This window comes from Notolepis coatsorum, assembly GCF_963971535.1.
Source record: "Notolepis coatsorum genome assembly, chromosome: 3".
Lineage (NCBI taxonomy): Eukaryota > Metazoa > Chordata > Actinopteri > Aulopiformes > Paralepididae > Notolepis > Notolepis coatsorum.
The window spans coordinates 84,529,713-84,554,457 of NC_140167.1; the positions used below are offsets into that span (position 1 = coordinate 84,529,713).

General features: G+C 49.0%; 1 protein-coding gene across 4 annotated transcripts in view; it reads left to right on the top strand.

Moving 5' to 3' along the window:
• The window catches only part of dock7 (dedicator of cytokinesis 7), a 303,680-nt gene that overhangs the window by 259,907 nt on the left and 19,028 nt on the right, over positions 1-24,745 (top strand). For 2 of the 4 annotated variants that reach the window (XM_084309449.1, XM_084309451.1), the window contains 2 exons: positions 21,253-21,384; positions 23,181-23,195. In XM_084309449.1, coding sequence (XP_084165575.1) covers positions 21,253-21,384; positions 23,181-23,195 — 147 coding nt within the window. The remainder of the gene's footprint in view (positions 1-21,252; positions 21,385-23,180; positions 23,196-24,745) is intronic. The other 2 variants (XM_084309450.1, XM_084309452.1) reach the window with 1 other exon arrangement.

The window sequence follows — 24,745 nt, forward strand, 5'->3', positions numbered from 1 at the left end:
AATATTGACATGGCCGATGACGAACACTCCACAAACGGTTCTCCTAAGCTAGATCGCCCGCAGCGCAGACGACAGCCACCTCCCTATCTAGAGGCATACTCTGTCAGTCCAATACCTAGCTTTAAAGGAACGGTAAACGCGGTAAAAGTAGAAAGTAAAATTATGTCTGACCTTAACGACCAGGTTACCCCGCCAACAGAGGCCCTAGTGGGTGCTAATGTAACTGACCAAGGTCACGGTGGGGACCAGGAGGGAACTGACACGACTTTACCCCCAGACAATACCGAAGAAATAGCCCCCGATCACCCCCGGGAGGAAGACAACCCTAGAGACGGATCTCCTCGGTACGCAACAGGAGAACGGATCTCCAACAAGTACTGCCGGGAGCCGATCGCCCCGAACGGCGTCTTCCCCCAGCGAGGCGGACAAGATGCTGGCGCAAGCACTCATCGCCACCCTGGCAGCCTCCACCGAACGCGATCGACTTCAAGCGCAACAGACGTGCGAGCGCGAACATTACGCAGGTGAGCGAGAGCGCTTCCAGGCGCAACAAAGGAGCGAGGACGACCGAATAAGACTGGAGACCAGACGCCTCCAGACAGAAGAGAACATCGAGAGAAGCCGCGCCGACGTCGCAAATGCACAGCTCCACGCCGCCCATGCCAGCGCCAACGCCCAGCGCGACGTCGCCAATGCGCAGCGCGACGCCGCCAATGCCCAGCGCGAAGCAGCGCGCGACGCAGCCCATGCCCGGCGCGAGGCAGAGCGCGACCGGATGCAGGCGGAGCTGATGGACAAACTGGTGGCCATGGCGACACCCCCTCACTCCGCACGGAGCTCCCAGAGATCGTCCAGACACGGGTCTAGGACACATTCCCCTACCCGACGAAGCGAGCCGGGACCCCGCCAACAGGAGGAGCCTGTCCACGTCTCTGAACCCCCTCCCCAGCCGGTCCATACGAGACCTAGCAACCGGGGTACAGAACCGAACCACGCCGAGACTGAACAGACGACTCCAGGTCCTAGCAGAGGAAGAGGAGGAGGAGGAGGAGGAGTGTCAAGCCGAGCAGCAGCAACGTGCTCTGGCCCAGGAGGCCCAGTATAGCCCCGACCAGCAGCAACGTACTCAGGACCAGGAGGTCCAGTACAGCCCAGAAGTCAGCCCCGAGGCCCTGCGCTACAAACCCCCGACTCAACCCACGGGTGAGTTTGACGCACCGTCAGCCCCGAGGAACAGCACCTGGGTACCCGACCTTCGGTACCCACCAAGTACCAGCCCAAGACGACATGCAAGAGGAGACTCGCCTAGGAGGCCTCTCCCCCAACGCTCACCGATGTGCCAGTCATCCATGACATCATACATCGCCACGCCGTCGTTTCCAGACTTCGCCTATGAGAGTCGAGCACAGTACACGGAGCTCCGGATGTGCCTAGAGACAATGATGGTGGATGTCGCTGATGAACGCCACAAGTATGCAATATTACTGAAGCACCTGAAAGTACCGCGAGCGCACAATATAGCGCTGGCCTATGCCACCTCTTCGACACCATACACAGCGGCCCTAGCGGCGCTGGACCAGAGATATGGACGTATATGGGATTACGTAATAGAAGAGATAAGGCATATTGACCGCTTACCCCCAGCCACAGACAATCGCTCACTAGACGACCTGTCAATCAAAGTGCAGTCCCTGGTAGGGATGCTGGGAGCGCAACGGGAAAAGGGCAGGCATGAGCTATACGCCAACTCTAACGTTGAGAGGATTTTGGAGAAGCTGCCACCCGCAAGACAGGAGCGCTTTCGGCGGCAGAGGGACTACCGCGACCCCGACGGCCCCCGAGCCATCCCTCCTTGATCTAGCCGACTTCCTGGCGAGAGAAGTCAGCAGCTTACGACTAGATACATTCGGGCGGAGCACGCCAAGCTCCAGAGAGGGACCCAGGAGAATAAATGATGGAAGAAGATCGGTGACTGTCATGCACCAATCAGAGTCAGTACCGCAGCACCAGAACCACAACACCCCCTCGACGAAAGAGGACCAGTGGAAGATTGAGTGCCAGTACTGTGCGGGAGAACATCGGCTCCATCAGTGCGAAGATTTCAAGAAGCTGACCACGGATGATGTGAGCCAGTGGGTCAAGGACCACCGCCGCTGCTTCCGCTGCGCGCGCAGCCACCTAGCAGCTGAGTGCCGCCTGAAGAAAAAGTGCAGCAGGTGCGGTGGCACCCACCTGGAGGTCCTGCATGACATCAACAAGCGTCAGCCAGGACAACCGAGTGGGCCCGTCGCGGTACTGTACCATGCCGAGGCGGTGGCACCAGAACCAAAGTTCCACCAGACCGCTCCCTGGTGTCCCGACTGCCGCGGCAGACACTGGGAGTCAAGGTGCGACTCGTGCCACATAGAGTCTATGTTCTGAAGGATCAGATTAAACCGAATATATATATTTATTTATATATATATATTTAATTGTATTTGTATATCCCCTGATATCCCTTGTATATTCCTTGTACAATATGCATTGAATATCCCTTCTAGTCTACTGAACATCCCATAATAGTCTCCATTCTACCATTGGACGAGACCTTGGTGCCAGGTCGCCATACCCCTCAGACCAGGTTCAATCGTACCGCTCAACATGTATGGACAAGTCCTAGTTCCGCGTAGGAATATGTCTACCGCACCACTAATGGTACTATTTGTTCATAGTGCGTATATATACTGCGCTATTAAAGTAGAGCTTTCTTTTAGTCCAGTTCCTTACCCTCCAACAGAGTGACAGACGCAAAAGCCTCCCCGCGAACCACATGTGGGCAGTAAGGCCAATTCGGCCCAGTATCGGCATTGAGACATCGTGTATATTAATATTTGAATAGTCATATTTGGCACTATATCGTCGAGTTGGACGTATTCTATTAAGCTAATAATAGTCTATTCATATGTAGTGCCTCGTGCGGTAAGAGTTCTATAGTAATCAGCACCCCCATCGTTTCGGGCATCAGCTGGACGCTTATCCAGGGTGGTTGACCCCACGTGAAGCTGCACCCGAGGAGCTCCAGGCCAAAGAGCGAGTGGACCTGTATATTGGATTATTCTACCGACGACGGCTAGCCTTCCCCGGCTTGGATTATGCTTTGAGTACTTTGATTATTCTATGGATAAAGGCCAACACTGCGGTGTGTTGGAAATACCCCCCCCGGAGAGGACGACAGGTGAGAAGACGCTCTACACGACGAGGTCGCCTCACGTCTCTCCATCGTGGACCGGAGGACGCCGGCCACAGAGAGTCCAACTGCTTTCATCTGTGGATCGAGGATCGCTGGGCACCGGGTCGCACGACTGTGGGCTCTCCCAGGATACCCTCGGCCAGACGGGATACAGCCAGACTCTACCCCCCCCCCTCCAGCTGTCCTACAAGCAGTCGGAACCTTCCCCTAGTGTATCCAGCTATATAATCATTCAAGTATCATTGCTATTGTTCCCTAAATATTCCAGGTTGTATATTTGCTTCCTGCGCAATCAGAGATTGGACATTCGATATTGATCTACCTACGAATACTCATTTGCCATAAAAGTGCATACTATTTCAAATCATAAATGTAATTAAGTGATCGTTGTACATACCTTTTGCTATGTATTATTATTAAACGCAGACTTTCGACTTGGTACATTTGTGTTGGATCCGTTTCATCAGGTGGGAGTGTTTATCATAATTATTTATACCTAGTACTGGGTGGCCAGAGTCTAAAGTACAAGAGGTAGTGGTAGTAAGTATCATATCTAACAATACAGTCAGGGAATTGTACCCCTCAGTTACAATTGGTCCTTCGAGCCGGATGGTAATCAGTGTAATATTAATATAGTGTTATTAATATTAAAATGGCCTATGATGAACACTCCACGAAACGATCCTCCTAACCAACAACGCCCGCGGCGCAAACGACAGCTCCCTCAGTACCTAGAGGCTTACGCTGTCAGTCAACAACCTAGTCTTCTACCAACAGTAAACGCGGTAAAACTAGAAAGTAAAATTATGTCTAACCCTAACGACCAGGCTACCCCGACCATAGAGGCCCCTATGGGTTCTAACGTAACTGACCCAGCTCACGGTGGGGACCAGGGGGAACCAGACATGACTTTACACCCCGCCAATACCGAAGAAGTAGTCCCCGACGAGTCCCGGGAGGAAGACAACACTACCGAGAGAGAACTCGGCACGGAAGAAGATGAGGAGAGCACCGTGGAGATAGAGCTCCAAGACTCCGCACGGAGTACCCCAAGGGACGGCTCCCCTATACAACCGTCTTCTCCCAGCGAGGCAGAGAGGACACTACAGCAGGCATTCCTCGTCAGCCTGAAAGCCTCTACTGAACGCGATAGACTCCAGGGTGAACGCGATCGATTGCAGATACAGCAACGGAGCGAAGAAGAGCACATACGCCTGGAAATAAGACGCATTCAGATGGAAGAGAATATGGCAAGAGACCGGGCCGACGCCCAGCGCGCCGCCACCGGTGCCCAGAGAGAATCGGATCTCACCAAGCGCGAAGCCGAGCGCGACAGAGCACAAGCGCAACTAATAGAACAGCTGATCAGAAGGACAACACCCCCTCCCTCCACCAGAGGCTCCAGGAACTCGTCTAGACATCACTCCAGGGCGGCATCCCCTAGCCGAGTAAGCGACCCTGAACTTGACCAACAGACGAGGTTCATACCCCCCGCAGACCCCCTTCCCCAACCGGTCCAAGCGAGACCCAGCCACCGGGAAGGAGCAGCATACACTGCGGAGAGGCTAAATCAGAGACTACAAGCCCTGGATGACCTAACGGAAGACGAAGAGGAAGAGGAGGAGAACCACGCCCGACGACAGCACAGTACTCTACCGGACCAGGAGGTCCAGTACAGCCCAGGCTATACCCCCGCGGAGCTGCGCTACAGACCCCCGACGCTATTCACGGGTGAGCACGACGCACGACCCGCACCGAGGAACAGCACCTGGACCAACGGGCCATGGTACACAGCCGGTACCAGCCCACGCCAAGGAGCAGGAGGAGACTCGCCTAGGAGGCCTCTCCCCCAACGCTCGCCGATGTATCAACAATCCGCGTCATACATTGGCACACCTATGGTACCAGACTTCACCCAGGAGAACCGGGCCCAGTATACGGAGCTCCGCATGTGTCTGGAGACAATGTTGGTGGATGTCATTGATGAACGCCATAAATACGCGATACTACTGAAGCATTTAAAGGTACCCCGCGCGCACAACATAGCGCTCGCCTACGCCACTTCCACGACCCCATACACCGCAGCGCTGGTAGCGTTGGACCAGAGATATGGACGTATATGGGATTACGTGATCCAGGAGATCAGGCACATCGACCGCCTACCCCCAGCAACAGACAATCGAGCACTGGACGACCTGTCCATCAGAGTGCAGTCCCTGGTAGGGATGCTGGGAGCGCAGAGGGAAAAGGGTAGGCATGAACTATACGCCAACTCAAATGTAGAGAGGATCTTGGAGAAGCTACCGCCCGCCCGACAGGAGCGCTTTAGGCGGCAGAGAGACCACCGAGACCCTAATGGCCCCGAACCGAACCTCCTCGATCTAGCCGACTTCCTGGCGAGAGAAGTCAGCAGCTTACGGCTAGATACATTCGGACGGAGCACCCCTGGCTCCAGAGAAGGAACCAGGAGACTAAATGATGGAAGAAGATCGGTGACTGTCATGCACCAATCGGAGTCAGTGCCAAGCAGTAGGAGCCACAGTACCCCCTCAAGAAAGGAGAAGTGGAAGATAGTGTGCCCCTACTGTGAGAAAGAACACTGGCTGTCACAATGTGACTCATTCCCCAAGATGAATGCGGAGGAAGCGAGTCAATGGATAAAGTCCAACAGACGCTGTTTTCGCTGTGCGCAATCACACATGGCAGCCGAATGCCGCTTAAAGAAAAGGTGCAGTCGGTGCGATGGAGCCCATCTGGACATACTCCACGACAGTAACAGACGGCGGCCTCCACCCGCACCATCCAGCAGCAAAGCAAGCGTCATGTACATCGACCCCGCCAGCAGCAGCGGAGCCAGAGTGCTCTTAAAGGTAGTCCGTGTGACATTGAGCTACCAGAATAAAGTCATGGACACTTACGCCGTCCTTGATGACGGGTCAGAGAAGACCCTTCTGCTCGCGTCCGCTGCGGCCCAGCTAGGGCTGCGGGGGAGCGAAAACCAAATGACAATTCGGACAATAAGAAGAGATTTGAAAACGATAAAGGGCGAGAATGTCTCATTCTCTATCGCAGCAAGCGGCCAGCCCGAGCGACGGTACAGGATTACAGACGCTTTCACCAGCCAAGAAATAGGACTCTCGCGGTACACATACCCCGTAGCCAAGCTGATGGAGAAATATGTACATCTACGCAAGCTACCGATCCCACTCATAGACGGTGCTACCCCGACACTGTTGATAGGCTCCGACCATGCAGACCTCATTGTCCCGATAGACCGGGTTCATACCGGACCCAGAGGCTGTCCTGCAGCAGTCGAGACCCGCCTAGGATGGACTCTCCAAGGCCCACTCGCCAAATCTCTCAACCGAACCACAGCCACTAGCTGTCTCCACTCCCGAGTCACAGAGGGAGACACCGCACTCCTGCAGCATGTAGAGAGGCTATGGACCTTAGAACAAATGCCCTTTAAGAACGAAAAGAAAGACATTCGCTCTAAAGACGACATCTACGCCATTAACCTCCTCGAGACGGGAACAAAGAGAGTCCCAGTCAGCGGCGTGTTGAGATACGCCACGCCACTCCTGCGGCGGGAAGGGATGCCTACCTTTCACGCAAAGAAAGACGCCACAGAGCGGTACCTACTAAACACAGAGCGGCGCTTAGCCAAGGACCCCGCCCAAGAAAGTGTATACCGCGCTGAGATTGAGAAGCTCATCACAGCGGGACACGTCACAAAGATTGACATTAAAGAGGCCGACCAGACGACTGAATCGTGGTACGTGCCCCACCACAAGGTTCATCACAACGGCAAAGACCGCATCGTGTTTAACTGCAGCTACCAGATCGGATCCCAAAATCTGAATAAAGAGCTATTGCCCGGTCCTACACTCGGCCCCTCCCTACTAGGCGTACTACTCTGCTTCCGCCAGGACAAGGTGGCTATCAGCGGGGATATCAAAGGGATGTTCCTGCAGGTGAGATTAGTAGAGGAGGACAAGCCCCTGTTGCGGTTCCTATGGAGAGAGAGGCCAGGAGATGAGCACCCAGCCATCTACCAATGGGAGGTCCTCCCTTTCGGAACTACATGCAGCCCATGCTGTGCTACATTTGCACTACAGAGACATGTCGCAGAGGACCCAGCAGCGGACGAAGAGGTCCGACACAGTGTGAAGAACAGCTTCTACGTAGATAACTGTCTACAAAGCGTTTCGACCCAGGAAGAAGCCGAGGCTCTCCTACATAAACTCCGCGCCTCTCTGATCAAAGGCGGCTTTGATCTCAGGCAGTGGGCCAGCAGCGATCCGCACGTACTGCGCAGCCTCTCCTCCGAGGACAAGGCAGCGAGCAGCGAGACCTGGATGGCCACAATCCCAGGAGAAGCCCAAGAGATGACACTAGGACTAGTGTGGCGCTTCAAAACAGATTCGCTCCACTATAGACACAAACCCCTGACCACGGAGCAGGGAAGGTCGACGGCAATACCGACCACCAGACGGAGTGTGTACAGAACACTCGCCCGACAATATGACCCGTTAGGATGTATACTACCGTACACCACCAGGGCAAAGATGATTGTACGAGCATTGTGGGACAAGGACCAGGGCTGGGACGACCCCATTCCCGCACACCTTGCATCCACCTGGAGAGAGTGGGAGATGGAACTCCACTCACTCCCAGGCGTTAATATACGCCGAAGCTACTTCCCACCCACGGTGAGGCCAGAGACATGTAAAATGGATCTACACGTCTTCAGTGACGCCTCCGAGGTCGCCTACGGATCAGTAGCCTACTTGCGGGCCCAAGAAGAGGGGGGAGAGATCTACACAGCATTCATCCTCGCCCGCTCGAGAATAGCCCCACGCAAGCAACAGTCTATCCCACGTCTAGAGCTCTGCGCAGCCCTCGCAGGAGCGCATCTAGCCACGCTCATCCAACGTGAGCTCACCATTCCGGTGCATAGAACAATCCTGTGGTCAGATTCCACGACAGTACTCGCCTGGATCAAATCGGATTCATGCAAATACAAAGTCTTCGTGGGAGTCAGAGTCACTGAGATTCAAGAGTTAACCGGAGAGTTAACCGGAGAAGCAAACTGGCGCTATGTTGATACAAAACACAACCCAGCTGACGTCATCACCCGGGGAATGTCCCTAGATGACTTAACCCGTCATAACATCTACAGTGACGGACCAGCATTCCTCAAGCTCCCAGAAGGAGATTGGCCCACGCCCACCCCGAGGGAAGCAAGTGACGAGGAGGCTGAGAATAAGAAACCCATGTTCTGTGGATTGAGCACTGTTGTCTCCGCAGACCCCAACATAGACGATTGCATTACCATAGAGAGTGCGCAGCAACGGACATTCCTGCGGCACCACCCAGAGATTAAGTCCCCCGCTGATATGTCAGCAGCTGACTACGAGGAAGCAGAACTGCTTCTACTGCAACGAGCCCAGAGAGACTCGTTCCCCGATGAACTAGACTGTCTACAGGGAGGAAAGCCCGTCCCATCAGACAGCAGATTGATTCATCTGGCCCCCGAGAGTGACACACATACCCTCATCAGAGTGGGTGGTCGCCTGCGGAGAGCCCCCAATTTACCGGATGACATTAAGTACCCGATCGTATTGAACAGCCGACACAAGGTCACAGGGCTGATTATAAAGAAATACGACGAGGATGTACACCACGCAGGAGCAGAGAGAGTCTTCGCGGAAATCAGACGTCGTTACTGGATACTTCAAGGAAGAGAGGCGGTGCGACGCTTCCAGCGAACCTGTCTAGACTGCCGAAAGTGGCGCGCGCAGCCCAGCATACCACGGATGGCTGACCTACCTCCATGTCGCCTCCGACTCGGCGACAAGCCATTCCACTCAACAGGCATGGACTGTTTTGGCCCGCTGCACATAAAGAAAGGAAGAGGCACCGAGAAGCGGTGGGGTATTGTATTCAAATGCATGACCACCAGAGCGATACATATCGAGCTCCTTCCGACCATGAGCGCAGACTCATTCCTTATGGCCTTCCGAAGATTCACATCACGGAAAGGAAAACCGTCTACATTATTGTCCGATCACGGGACAAACTTCAAAGGCGGAGAAAGAGAGCTGAGGGAGAGCTTCCAAGCTATGGGCCCAGAACTTAAGACCCACCTCGCTCCAGCCCAGATTGACTTCCAATTCAACCCCCCAAACGCACCCCACTTCGGTGGAACTTGGGAACGAGAAGTACGTTCTATAAAGACAGCCCTGTACGCAGTACTTGGGGCCCAGACTGTGGCGGAAGAAGTCCTAATGACAGTCCTCACGGAGATTGAGGGAGTATTGAACTCAAAGCCCCTCGGTTACGTCTCCAGTGATGTAGCAGATGTCGACCCAGTCACCCCCAACACCCTCCTGATGGGGCGGCTAGATCCCGCGTTACCCCAGACAATGTACCGGCCTGAAGAAGCGAACGGCCGACGAATGTGGAGGTACAGCCAAGTATTAGCCGACAAGTTTTGGAGCAGTTTCCTACTGCACTACCTACCGTCTCTATAGACCCGCCAGAAGTGGGTAAAAGAGAGAGACAATTTGACGGAAGGAACAGTCGTCATGATTATTGACCAGTCACTACCCAGAGCTATGTGGCCGGCTGGCCGCGTAAGCAAAGTGATCACCGGTGCCGATGGCAAGGTCCGAGCAGCTGGAGTACTCGTCCAGGGGCGCATTTACACCCGTCCTGTGGCGAGGCTCATAGAACTGCCCCGACTCCCAGACACAATCGATGATGACCATGACCCTATGACTTTGTGAGTTGACTGACCCTTACAGCGAACCCTTGAGTGGTAGACAGTGCGGTTAATCTGTCTCTGCTTAACTAATTGGGTTGGGACCAATTAGGGGGCGGCTGTTCTGAAGGATCAGATTAAACCGAATATATATATTTATTTATATATATATATTTAATTGTATTTGTATATCCCCTGATATCCCTTGTATATTCCTTGTACAATATGCATTGAATATCCCTTCTAGTCTACTGAACATCCCATAATAGTCTCCATTCTACCATTGGACGAGACCTTGGTGCCAGGTCGCCATACCCCTCAGACCAGGTTCAATCGTACCGCTCAACATGTATGGACAAGTCCTAGTTCCGCGTAGGAATATGTCTACCGCACCACTAATGGTACTATTTGTTCATAGTGCGTATATATACTGCGCTATTAAAGTAGAGCTTTCTTTTAGTCCAGTTCCTTACCCTCCAACAGAGTGACAGACGCAAAAGCCTCCCCGCGAACCACGTGTGGGCAGTAAGGCCAATTCGGCCCAGTATCGGCATTGAGACATCGTGTATATTAATATTTGAATAGTCATATTTGGCACTATATCGTCGAGTTGGACGTATTCTATTAAGCTAATAATAGTCTATTCATATGTAGTGCCTCGTGCGGTAAGAGTTCTATAGTAATCAGCACCCCCATCGTTTCGGGCATCAGCTGGACGCTTATCCAGGGTGGTTGACCCCACGTGAAGCTGCACCCGAGGAGCTCCAGGCCAAAGAGCGAGTGGACCTGTATATTGGATTATTCTACCGACGACGGCTAGCCTTCCCCGGCTTGGATTATGCTTTGAGTACTTTGATTATTCTATGGATAAAGGCCAACACTGCGGTGTGTTGGAAATACCCCCCCCGGAGAGGACGACAGGTGAGAAGACGCTCTACACGACGAGGTCGCCTCACGTCTCTCCATCGTGGACCGGAGGACGCCGGCCACAGAGAGTCCAACTGCTTTCATCTGTGGATCGAGGATCGCTGGGCACCGGGTCGCACGACTGTGGGCTCTCCCAGGATACCCTCGGCCAGACGGGATACAGCCAGACTCTACCCCCCCCCTCCAGCTGTCCTACAAGCAGTCGGAACCTTCCCCTAGTGTATCCAGCTATATAATCATTCAAGTATCATTGCTATTGTTCCCTAAATATTCCAGGTTGTATATTTGCTTCCTGCGTAATCAGAGATTGGACATTCGATATTGATCTACCTACGAATACTCATTTGCCATAAAAGTGCATACTATTTCAAATCATAAATGTAATTAAGTGATCGTTGTACATACCTTTTGCTATGTATTATTATTAAACGCAGACTTTCGACTTGGTACATTTGTGTTGGATCCGTTTCATCAGGTGGGAGTGTTTATCATAATTATTTATACTTAGTACTGGGTGGCCAGAGTCTAAAGTACAAGAGGTAGTGGTAGTAAGTATCATATCTAACAATACAGTCAGGGAATTGTACCCCTCAGTTACAGTCTACGTCACCACCCGAGACAGGAGTGCTCCACATTGACCAGCACAGCGAGACCCCCCGAGTGCTCCTCAAAGTGGTCAGAGTGCTCCTGAGCCACGGGGACAAAGTCATGGACACTTACGCCGTCCTTGATGACGGGTCAGAGAAGACCCTTCTGCTCGCGTCCGCTGCGGCCCAGCTGGGACTGCGGGGGAGCGAGAACCAAATGACGATTCGGACAATAAGAAGAGATTTAAAGACGATAAAGGACGAGAATGTCTCCTTCACTATCGCAGCAAGCGGGCAGCCAGAGCGACGGTACAAGATCACAAATGCTTTCACCAGCCAAGAAATAGGACTATCGCAGTACACCTACCCTGTCACCAAGTTGATGGATAAATATGTGCACCTGCATCAATTACCTATCCCGCTCATAGACGGCGCTACCCCGACCCTGTTGATAGGCTCCGACCATGCAGAACTCATAGTCCCGATTGACCGGGTCCATACAGGCCCCCGAGGCTGTCCTGCAGCAGTCGAGACCCGCCTAGGATGGACATTGCAAGGCCCCCTCGCTAAATCTCTCAACCGAACAGCAGCCACTAGCTGCCTCCACTCCAGAGCGACAGAAGAAGACACCGGCCTCTCCCCCGTACAGCAGAGGCTATTGACATTAAGCGAGGGGCCCGTGAGAGAACCGTGGGTACCCGAGGGAGTTCGGAACTCCACTCCCCTCAGCTGCGCTTCAGACGTAGCTGACCTCGAACCCAGCACCCCAAGCGACTCCTTGACGGGGCGGCCGGGACCGGCCCCTCCTCACACGGGGTACAGAGCGAACAAGAGAAACAGACGGAGGAGGAGAAAGCACAGCCAAGCCCAGATCAAAGCAGTCTCAGGCCCGCTTCCTCCTAAGCCCCCCTTCATCCCGTCCAGTCGTCATGACCATAGACCAGTCACCACCCCGAGCTGCGTGGCCGGCCGGCCGCGTAAGCAAAGTGACCACTGGTGCCGACGGAAAGGTCAGAGTGGCAGAAGTGCTCAGCCAAGGGCGGCCCTACAACCGACCCGTGGCGAGGCTGATCGAGTCGCCAAGGCTCCCCGACTTGCCTAATGACGACCATGACCCCTGACTTTGTGAACTGCCCGACCCCTCACAGACATTGAGTAGTGGACAGTGCGGTTAATCTGTCTCTGCTTAGCTAATTAGGTGGGACTAATTAGGGGGCGGCTGTTACAAAGGGTCAGATTAAACCGAATATATATATTTATTGCCTGAGATCCCATGTATAATATTTGTATATCGTTTGACATCCCTTGTATATTCTTTGTACAATATACACTGAATGCCCCTTTAGTCTACAGGACAGACCATAATATTCGTTCTCCTATTGGAAGCGATCCCCTAGGCGCCACTGCCTTACCCCTTCGAGCTGACTTCAAAGGTACCGACGAGATATGTCTGTACATGCCCAGCTTCTGCCCACTAATACGGCTACCGAAAGCAGAATGGCACTATTTGTCCACGGTACATATAAATAGGGCGCAAGAAATGTAGAACCCCCTTTGCAGTTCCCTTTCAGTTCGCCTTCAGTTCAGTCTGGTTCAGTTATCCAAGCAACGTCTCACCCACTACGCAACGTGGGCAGAGCAGGGCTCGCATCGCCCCAAGATAGTCTCGTGTTATCCTAATACGTCTGTTTGTCGTATCGTTCTCTATTTATTAGTAAACCTTCATTACGAGTCAAAGACCACGTGGAGTGAGTGATTGTGCATCTACATAGAGCACTTATTGCCCGTGCTAATAGTATAGTAACGTCAAGGTCAACCGTGCACTACCGCACCGGAGGATATTTGCACCGGAGCAGCAGCACCACGGGGGATTTACACCCCGCCCGCAGTGCCACTTTTCCGGCAAGGATTATTATTCTTCATTCTTCACCAAGCTGCTGGAAGCAGAAAACCGTCTACACCCACTGCTGTGGGATCCACGTGCCCGTGGGGACATCACTCAAGCCCGTCTTTGTCGTACCAGAGACCCCACGGCTTCACCTGCAAGGCGCGCAACCTGGGACCAGGCTGCCTATCCCCGCTGACACGGGGGTGACATCGCCTCCTTGAACCCTGGACTTGCATAGAGCTTTGGCCCCCTCTGCTGGCTTACAACCGGTAGTACCCCCTTTCCCAGAGCACCATAGAGATCATCCTTACTATTCATTATTGATTTGCCTGCACATTCTATTTGCCTTATAAGCGCAATCTAAGCAAAGTATATTATGTAATACTATTCTTTATGTAATAAATATTGTAAACGAGTATTTTGTGTGGAAAACCGTGTTATTGTGGGAGTGTTCTAATCTAATATACTTATGTACAGTATTGGCCAGGAGTACATAGACGGTAGTGATTTAATGATATCAGTACTTGATTAATACAGTCAGGGAATTGTACCCCTCAGTTACAGATATGGTTGAAAAACAAACAATGTTTTAAATGTAATAGTAGTTACAATTTCTTTAATTGAATCAACTTAAACTAGAAAAGTAAATACAAACTAAATTAACAATGTAAGTTACATTGTTAATTTAGTTTGTATTTACTTTTAGTTTAAGTTAATTCAATTAAAGAAATTGTTTTACACAAGGGCGGCTAGGTGGTGTAGTGGGCAAGGCACTCGCCACCAGTGTGGAGACGCTAGGATTCGCGTGTTCGAATCCAGCTCTCCACATTGTTTTCAGTTTAGCTGGTCGTCCGCAGTAATACACATTGGCCGTATTACGGGGAGGGAAAACTGAAGGGTGGGGATCGAACGTTGTGAACAAGCGACTCCTACAAGTCGGTTGGTGCGCCTGCGCAGTAGAATCAGGAAGTGTCGGGGGCAGCGTGAGCCTCCCACGCGTTACTCCTCGACACTGAGAGATCGAGCTGCGCAGGTGAAAAGATGCGACTGCTGTTACCTCAAGTACCGGAGGGGACTTGTGCTATGTATGACTTAGTCCACATTGCAGCCGGCTTGTGGGAGGCAAGAAACAGCGTTCGTGACAGGGGAGGGTTGAATTGGATGATACGAAATTGGGATGGGAGAAAAATATAGAAAAATGGGAGAAAAAGTGGATCAAAAAAAAAAGAAATTGTTTTACACACAAACACAAAAGCAAACTTAAAGGGGAACTATTTTACTATTTCTTTCACTATTTGGGCACTTTTACACAATTCCTGTGAGTCTATGGAACACCTCTGTAATATATATATTTTTTTTATTCATTGTTTTGTATTTCTAATCAAGTCCTCAAAAACAGCATTTTTCTACCTCAAGATCTCGAGCTGTTTTGAGCCTGGGCTGCAGGGCGGCTCCTAAACCACTGTGTGGCCTGCGCCGTCTGCTGAACATTAACATGCAGCAGTGACTATATGACATCACATATAGGCACATTTTCAAACGACTCAGTTCAGTGAGGGTGAATATTGTGAGAGGAGAATTGGAAGAATGCACCAATATGAGAATTTTGAGACATAGATCATATTAATATAAGTTCACATAGCTAGGAAACAATGCTAAACACTCAAAAAGGCCATTTATAAGATAGTTCCCCTTTAAAATAATCAGACAACTTGTGTTTACTTGAAGTTTGTGTGTGCATGACTCCACACAGCAAGGGAGGTTTGGTGATGAACCTTGTGGTGCGCTCACACCCACTTACCAGGTATACACACACACACACACACACACACACACACAAGCGCATATACACGCGTGCAATCTTTCTATCATACACACTCTTCTTGCTCTCTATTTGTGTGAATGTGCGCGCGCGAGAGCAATTGGAAAGCTGGCGCGCAGCACGGCAGACGCTTGATTCATAACATTTACATTTACATTTAGTCATTTAGCTGACGCTTTTATCCAAAGCGACTTACAAGTTCTGTACGACAAGACAGCAAGAAGGGTACAACTCTATCAGCTGAGTAACAATGTTCATCAAGTGTTGCGTGTTACAGTGTAGGTTAGTTTATTAGGACAAGTGCATGACAGTAAGGTTAGTCAGGGTTAGATTTTTTTTTTTTTTTTTAATCATTTCAGATAGTGGTTGAAGAAGTGAGTCTTTAGTCGACGGCGAAAGATTGGACGGGATTCGGCTGTCCTAACTGGGATGGGTAGTTCATTCCACCATTGTGGGGCAAGGACTGAGAATAGGCGGCTTCTCTTTGATGACCCTCCGGGAGCTTGGATAGGAGTAGGTCTGAGGCGGCCAGAAGATGCAGAGCGTAGGGGTCTTGAGGGTGTGTAGTTAGCAGTGTTGGGACTAACGCGTTACAAAGTAACGCGTTACAGAAACGAAGTTACTTTTTGCCGCAACTAGTACTCTAACGCATTACTTTTGAAATTCAGTAACGCTACTTACGTTACTGAATGGTTCGTCACTGCGTTATTTGCGTTATATACGGCGTAGATTGATAGCGAGCGGTAGTGATTATTATTATTATTATTATTATTATTATTATTATTATTATTATCCTCATCCCCACCCGCGTAGAATGATACGAGGCGAGTCTGGCCACTGGCCAATCAGAAGTGCGCAAGAAATGCGGCTACGGAAAGAAATAGACCCTCTCTATTGTAAACAAAACAAACGCTCGCTATGAATCTACATAAAAAGAACGCAGTAACAAACTAACAAACCATTTAGCAACTACTTGGAGAGATAATTAATATACAACATGGAAACGAGATAAAGAACATGTTTGAGGCGCTGCTGGAGTCAACTGGACTAACGTAACGTTACTACATCTCAACCACCGCAGACTTTGGTGAGTCAGTGCAATGTGTTCACTGAAACTCAAGTTGATCAACGGATTTTGACTGTACGAAATCTGCCAGGGAATCTCATAATACTAATCAAACAATATAAATATAGTCCTTTCATGCACAATTGATATCCTAACTATTCTAACGTTGCAATGCTTTGATTGATATCTTAAACAACGTTGCAACTTGCAAGATGGTGAATGAATGAATGAATGAAAACTTTATTTAACAGATTGCAGAATGGGTACAATACAGTACGGCTCAATACATACAATTGTTAAGGGGATGCAGACCTGAGAAAGACGTTTGTCTTGTTTCCATCAGGGTCCCCCATTTTCAATTCATATAGACATTTATGACATACACAACATACATGACATTTATGGCATAGGGACATATAGGTATTTAGTACTGATACATTTGTGACATAAACGGTATTCAAATATACAGTACTGTTACCCCTAGCTTTGGGTAGGGCATTCCACATTGTTGTGGCATAATTGCGAAACGTTAGTCCCTTGTTTGAGCCGAATCTGGGTTTGTTGAGCTTCCTCTGGTGTAGTGGTTGTGGTATTCACTGACCTTTGGGAAGTATTTTGACATGTACATGGGTACCCCGGTCGTATAGTGTATCTTGTAGACCAGGCCCATTGCAAGTTGCTGTACTCTGTCGTCTACTCTAAGCCATCCTAGGTTGTCAAAGTGGGCAGGGGTGAGGTGGGTTTTAGGAGTAAGGTCAAGTAGTAGTCTGACCAGTTTGTTTTGTGATGTTTGTAATTTTGTTTTAAGCGCCTTTGAGGTGCTTTGGTACCATGAGGTGCAAGCATAGTCGTAGTACCCTTGAATTATAATGGTTATAATGAAACGCTCCGGCGACATCAAGGCTGTTCCTTCAACCGGCGCACTTCTTATTATATGACTCGGGACAACATTTTTTTGTGTCAGATTTGTGTTTGTATCTAGACCACATTGCTTTGCAGAGTTCGGTGATGTGAATGGAAACTGTCAAGTTGATCAACCGATTTTGAGTACTATAGGGCATGGGACTCGGGAGCAATCTTTTTTTTTTATCTTTTTTTTTTAAATAACTAAATAGTTACTTTTCACAGTAACTCATTACTTTTGGGTGTAAGTAACTAGTACAGTAACGAAGTTACTTTGAAATGAAGTAACTAGTAAAGTAACTGAGTTACTATTTTTCAGTAACTAGCACAACACTGGTAGTTAGAGACCATTGACCGGAGGTAGGCGGGAGCGGTTCCCTTTGCTGCACGGTATGCTAGGTCGAGGGCCTTGAAGCGGATACGTGCAGCAATGGGGAGCCAGTGCAGGTCCCTAAGAAGTGGGGTGACATGGGCCGACTTTGATATCAGGCGGGCCGCTGCGTTTTGAATGAGTTGAAGAGGCTTGGTGGCAGTGGCCGGGAGGCCAGCTAGCAGTGCGTTCCAGTAGTCGAGGCGGGAGATGACTGTTGATTGGACGAGGAGTTGGGTGGCTTCTTTTGTCAGGAAGGGGCGTATCCTTCTGACGTTGCTCAGGAGGAATCTGCAGGTTCTGGTTGTCGCTGCGATGTGAGCAGAGAAGTTCAACTGGTCGTCAAGGACAACACCAAGGTTCTTGGCAGTCGGGGACGCGGTCACAGCTGCATTCTCGACTGTGATGGAGAGGTCGGTCAGGGGGGAGGATTTGGCCGGCAGGTGGAGCAATTCTGTTTTGCTTAGGTTCAGTTTGAGGTGGTTGGTCGTCATCCAGGCGGAGATGTCGGACAGACAGGCCGAGATCCGCTCAGAGACGTGGATATCTGAGGGAGGGAAGGAGAGGAAGAGTTGAGTATCATCGGCATAACAATGATATGAGAAGCCATGAGACGTGATAATGTTACCCAGTGATTTAGTGTAGAGGGAGAAGAGAAGGGGTCCTAGGACCGAGCCCTGGGGGACACCCGTCCGGAGGGGGCGGGTGGCCGACAGAGTCCCTCTCCATGACACTTGGTAGGAGCGGTCGTTGAGGTATGATGTCAGCCATGTCAGCGCAGATCCAGCCACTCCCATTCCTGCGGGGGCCGTGAGGAGGATCTGATGGTTGACTGTGTCGAAGGCTGCAGATAGATCTAGGAGAATCAGGACAGAGGAGAGGCCTTTCGCTTTTGCTAAGTGAAGTGTCTCTGTGACCGCAATGAGGGCCGTTTCTGTGGAGTGGCCAGTCCGGAAGCCAGACTGATTGGGGTCTAGGAGGTCATTCTGTAAGAGATAAGCAGTAAGTTGGTTGGATACAGCACGTTCAAGTGTTTTAGAAAGAAAGGAGAGAAGAGAGACAGGACGATAGTTGGCTATGACGGTGGGGTTCAGGGTTGGTTTTTTTATGAGGGGCGTGACTCTGGCTTGTTTTAGGGAGGTGGGGACCACCCCCGAGTTGAGTGAGGAGTTGATGGTTGCAGTTAGGAATGGGAGGATGTCCGGTGCTATGGTCTGGAGGAGTGGGGAGGGTAGCTGGTCCAGCTGGCATGTAGTCGGACGGTTCGACGTTACCAGTGTCAGGGTCTCGGCTTCTGTAATGGGAGAGAAAGATGACAGAGTGAAGGATGAGGTTCTCGATTCAGCGTTTGGAATGGGTGGGGGTTGGGAGAAGGAGCTGCGGATGTTCTCCACTTTTTCCTCAAAGAAGATCGCAAAGTCTTCGGCAGAAAAAGATGAGGGAGGAGGGGGTGGGGGGGGGGAGTGAGGAGGGAGGACATGGTAGCATGCAGTTTGCGAAGATTCTTGGCAGAGGCCTCGATCCTATGGTGAAAGAAAGAAGCTTTGGCATTAGTAATCGTTTTGGAGAATGTTAACAAGAGGTTGTGATATGTGTCGATGTCAGCAGTGAGGCGTGATTTTCTATACTTCCTCTCAGCCGCTCTCAGGACCTGTCTTTGTTCTCTCACTGCATCCGTCAGCCATGGACTGGGTGGGGAACGGCGGGCAGGTTTCTCAACGAGGGGACAGAGCTTGTCAAAGGAGGTTGCAAGGGCTGAGAGGAGGGTGGAGGTTGCCATCTCTGTGGGGAGAGCAGAGAAGGTGTCACTCAAAGGTAGAGCGGATATTATGTCAGAGGAGAGGGTGGAGGGGGATAGGGAGGCTAGGTTACGTCTGAGTGAGACGGTTTGAGTTGGGGTGAAGACCTTTCGGTTAAGCATGAGAGTTAGTGAGAAGGATATGAAGGAATGGTCAGATACATGTAGGGGAGTTACCGTGGTGTTAATGATGCTGGAGTTACGGGAAAATATGAGATCCAAGGAGTTGCCCGCTTTGTGGGTGGGAGGCATGGCAGTGGGAGTCAGGTCAAATTGTTGTAGGAGGGAGACCACTGGGACCGACTGAGATGAGTCAGGCAGGTTGAAGTCGCCCAATAGAAGGAGCGGGGTACCATCTTCCGGTAAGGAGCTTAGAAGCATGTCCAGCTCATAAGCAGGTAGACCCCCATCACGAATTCCGAGCCACATTAGTATTCACCTCCACTGCCGTCACACAGAATGAAGGGGGAGATGCATTCAGATAGCCAACACCCAGACACCTAGTCTACCTGCGCGTTTTGTTATGTAAAACGGTGGCCGCCGGCCGGGTACTTAGTCACAACGAATGGGTAGAGCGCATTTTTGGGTGCGCGACTGCGCGTACACGTGCGTACACATCCGTGCGCGATTGCGTGTACTTCTGCCTCAGTGACGTAGCTTAAACGGCGTTTAACCGCGTTTGACCACCACTGCATGCCTGGTGGTGAGTTACTGTATACAGGAACAAGCTGCTGCCTCCTTTAGTGTGGTGAGTTATACAGGAGCAAGCTGCTGCCTCCTTTAGTGTGGTGAGTTATACAGGAGCAGACTGCTGCCTCCTTTAGTGTGGTGAGTTATACAGGAGCAAGCTGCTGCCTCCTTTAGTGTGGTGAGTTATACAGGAGCAAGCTGCTGCCTCCTTTAGTGTGGTGAGTTATACAGGAGCAGGCTGCTGCCTCCTTTAGTGTGGTGAGTTATACAGGAGCAGACTGCTGCCTCCTTTAGTGTGGTGAGTTATACAGGAGCAAGCTTCTGCCTCCTTTAGTGTGGTGAGTTATACAGGAGCAGACTGCTGCCTCCTTTAGTGTGGTGAGTTATACAGGAGCAGGCTGCCCCCAAGTCGCTCACCGCTCACCTTGAATCGAGCGCTCCCCGGTCCCCGCTCCACATCGCTCGGCAGATTATATATATTTTTTTTGGAGCATGATGTAAATTTGCTTGATTTGACCAAACTACAACAGTCTACACCCCCTGGGCCCCTTAACAATTGTTTGTATTGAGCCGTATTGTAATTGTACCCATTCTGCAATGTTAAATAACGTTGTTTATAGCTCTACTAAGCGATGATAGCTAGCCTAGCCACAATGCTATGGTCGCTGCCATTAACGTTAGCATGTAAGCTAACGACAACAACAATGGCGTCATATACTTTTTCTAACAGGATGTGAGTGACGGTTCACCCTTCTCATTGGTTGAAAATGGCCTTCATGTTTGTATATCGCCATCTGTTGCTTTGGCATTGTACTACATGTATATTACATCAGTGTTAAACCACTGTGAGCGGCCCGGAGTGGATTGGAGCGGAGGAGAACTCTCGCTCTGGACGTCGCGCCGACCCATTTTAAAACCCACTCCGATACTGATACTCTGGGTAAATATATACATATATACTCTGGGTAAATATATATATATATATATATATATATCTACTGTGGGTAAATAATAAATATATATATATCTACTCTGGGTAAATAATATATATATATATCTACTCTGGGTAAATAATATATATATATATATATCTACTGTGGGTAAATATATATCTACTCTGGGTAAATATATATCTACTCTGGGTAAATATATATATTTCTACTCTGGGTAAATAATGGTTTAGTGCTCTTGTCTCCTCTCCTCCAGGCTGGGATGTACGAGGCGGTGAACGAGGTCTATAAGGTACTGATCCCCATCCATGAGGCCAACAGAGATGCCAAGAAGCTGGCCACCATACATGGTAAACTACAGGAAGCCTTTGCCAAAATAGTCCACCAGGTAAATCCATATGCCGTATAGATCTGCTGTTCAGCACTGGGCCTAGCTTGACAGGAGGGTAGAACTTTGCTTAAAGAGATCCACACAGGAAGCAGAAATAACAGGTTTTTGTATCCACATGTGACCCAGATGTGTATCAATACACATTTGATTTGATAAAGAACATTTATTTAATGCTAAATATAAGAAGAATAAGAAAAGTCCCTATTTGTCACTGAAAACATCTTATTATTGAAAGAAATCCAGATTGTGTCATTATCATCAGGTTGATGATGACGTGTCGGGACCAAAACCTTGGGTATTTTCAACAGGATGTTTTAGCTGCAGTGAAGAGACATTATACGACGCTCCATATGGAGCAACAGAACATGCCAGGTCTCGGTCACATGCGGTTAAAAGCTCCAGAGCCTAGGCAACAGACAAACACATGTGGTCACATAACCCTCGATACCGGGGTGGGGGGACATTTTTAAGGGAATGCCTTTGATTTCACAAATGATTTTTCCCAGTTGTCACTACCTCAAAATGTCCCCTATTGTGTATTATGATATTTAGACACGCATTGACAAAAAGCGCTAACATGATGTCTGACATCTGGACCTGACCTGATCATTATTTGCGATTTCTTATTCCCCCCATGTATTTATTTCATGACTTATGTGTTACTTTGTTGCATGCATGGTAACAGTAACTATAGTGGATGGTATAAAGAGAGCATGAGGGCTGACCACTGTTTCCACGGTTACGGAATGAAGTTCCACTCTTACCGTGTGTTGAAACTAAATGCCTTTAAAGTGTGACGTGTTTTTGTATGAATGGTTTCATGTAATCTATATATTGATGGTTTTATATGATCTATATATCGATGGTTTTATATTGTCTATATATCGATGGTTTTATGTTATCTATATATTGGTTTTAATCCATTGAAAGGTGTCAAAAGCCAGTTGGCACTCAAATGTGCTAATAATTCATGGACATTTATATTCACAAAATCAGTCCAACCACCGGCCGATTCCTTTGTATACATTTATAAAAACATGTATACATTTAGAAAAACATGTATAAATTTAGAAAAACATGTTTACATTTAGAAAAACATGTATACATTTAGAAAAACATGTTTACATTTAACATAGAAATTAGTTTTCTATGTCACATAATGAAATACTTTCAAAGAACATAAAAATGGTAAAATAAAGAAACATGTTTAGAAATGTTTATATATATATATATATATATATATATATATATATATATATATATATATATATATATATATATATATATATCAAAGAGAAGTCGCCTATTCTCAGTCCTTGCCCCACAATGGTGGAATGAACTACCCACCCCAGTTAGGACAGCCGAAACCCGTCCAATCTTTCGCCGTCGACTAAAGATGCACTTCTTCAACCATTATCTGATTTTTTATTATTCTTTTTATAAAAAAATCTAACCCTAACTAACCTTACTGCCATGCACTTGTCCTAATAAACTAACCTACACTGTAGCACGCAACACTTTGATGAACATTGTTACTCAGCTGATAGAGCTGTACCCTTCCTGATGACCTGTCGTACAGAACTTGTAAGTTGCTTTGGATAAAAGTGTCAGCTAAATGACTAAATGTAAATGTAAAATGTATATATATATATTATATATACATATATATATATAGGCCTTTAGATCCATAGGAGCAGCACATCTGGGGTTATTTGCAACATGTGGTTTTGAAGAGTGTACAGTGTGGGTGTGTGTGCTGGTTCACATTGTGTCCTGTATTCTCTTTGTCACAGAGTACTGGCTGGGAGGTAGGTGGCTCACAGTTCCTGCTTGGCTCGTTTGTTCTACTGTCACCATTATTATTATTATTATTATTATCATCTCCTCTCATCTCTATACCTGCTGGCTGCCGGGGCGTCCTGCCGCTCTCCCTCTGCTACGTGACGTACTGTGCATCCCACCCATTAACACCCACAGACAACAGGACCTCAGTCAAATAGGATTCAGAAAATTAAGTGATGTTTGAACCTGCCTGCAGCCCGGAGGGGGCGGGGTTTACTGCATTGAGAGACAATGCGACCGGTTGGAAATAAATGATTGACATGGCAATCCACTAGTCTTTTAGTCACCACGGTACTTCCGCCACCCTGAAAAGGAGAGTTCTTTGCTTATTGGCTGAGGGGGATCATATAGTAATCCATCGTTGGACATAGCGGCAGTACTGAAGGGAGGGGGGTTAGTGCAGGCAGCTGCTCTTAGAAATGTATATGAAATTGGTTGAAATAGTCCAAATATTTATTATATATTATATTATGTAGTCATTATATTATTTTCCTATGTGGTAAAACCCTGTCCAACTGGCACATCAAGCAGGTTAAAACAAACATTAAGAATTTACTAATTCTATTTAACTCAGATCCACAGACGACTCTGTCTACCCTGGGAGCCCTGTTGCCATGTAGGGGCGTCAACCCCTCCCTTCCTCCTCCTCTTCCTCCTCCTCCTCTCTCTGTGGAGAAGGAGCTTGTTAAAGTGCATGGGAGCCACAGTGTGACACTAATGATTACAGGTCTTGGTGAATGTCTGTCTGTCTGTCTGTCTGTCTGTCTGTCTGTCTGTCTGTCTGTCTGTCTGTCTGTCTGTCTGTCTGTCTGTCTGTCTGTCTGTCTGTCTGTCTGTCTGTCTGTCTGTCTGTCTGTCAGACGTCACTCACTGGCAGCACTGACATCTTGTCACATTTCACTTGTCGTCTCATCTTCACCTCCAGGGTTCGATTTCAGTTCCGTTTTACCTTCTAGGAAGAATTGTAAAAACCGTTTGGATCCTAGTGATCACTAACCAATCCCCCCTTTTAGAATGTTTTCAAAACCTTTTGTTTCTTGCTAAATTGGCGCCGCCCTCCTGGCAAAATGCAGTATCAACACCAGGGCCAGCTGGTGGCAGAGGAAACCATTTCTCTTAAAGTCCAGAGTCCTTTCAAACAGTTCCGTCACTGGTTCCTGCTATCACAGCAGTGTATGAAAACAAATGGAATGCATGGCAAGGTAAGACTGTTTGATTGGCCTCAGAAAGGGTTAGATATGACCTTAGAATGGGCTTGATCTATGATCTCAGAAAGGACTTGATCTATGACCTCAGAAAGGGCTTGGCCTCAGAAAGGACTTGACCCATGACCTCAGAAAGGGCTTGACCTATGAACTCCGAAAAGGCTTGACCTATGACCTCAGAAAGGGGTTGATCTATGATCAATAGGATTGGTTTATAAAAATGTTGAGCCTTTCCTTTAAAGATTGCGTTCCAGGTATCAAGGCCTGGTTGGATCACAGGTAGACCTGGTTGGATCACAGGTAGACCTGGT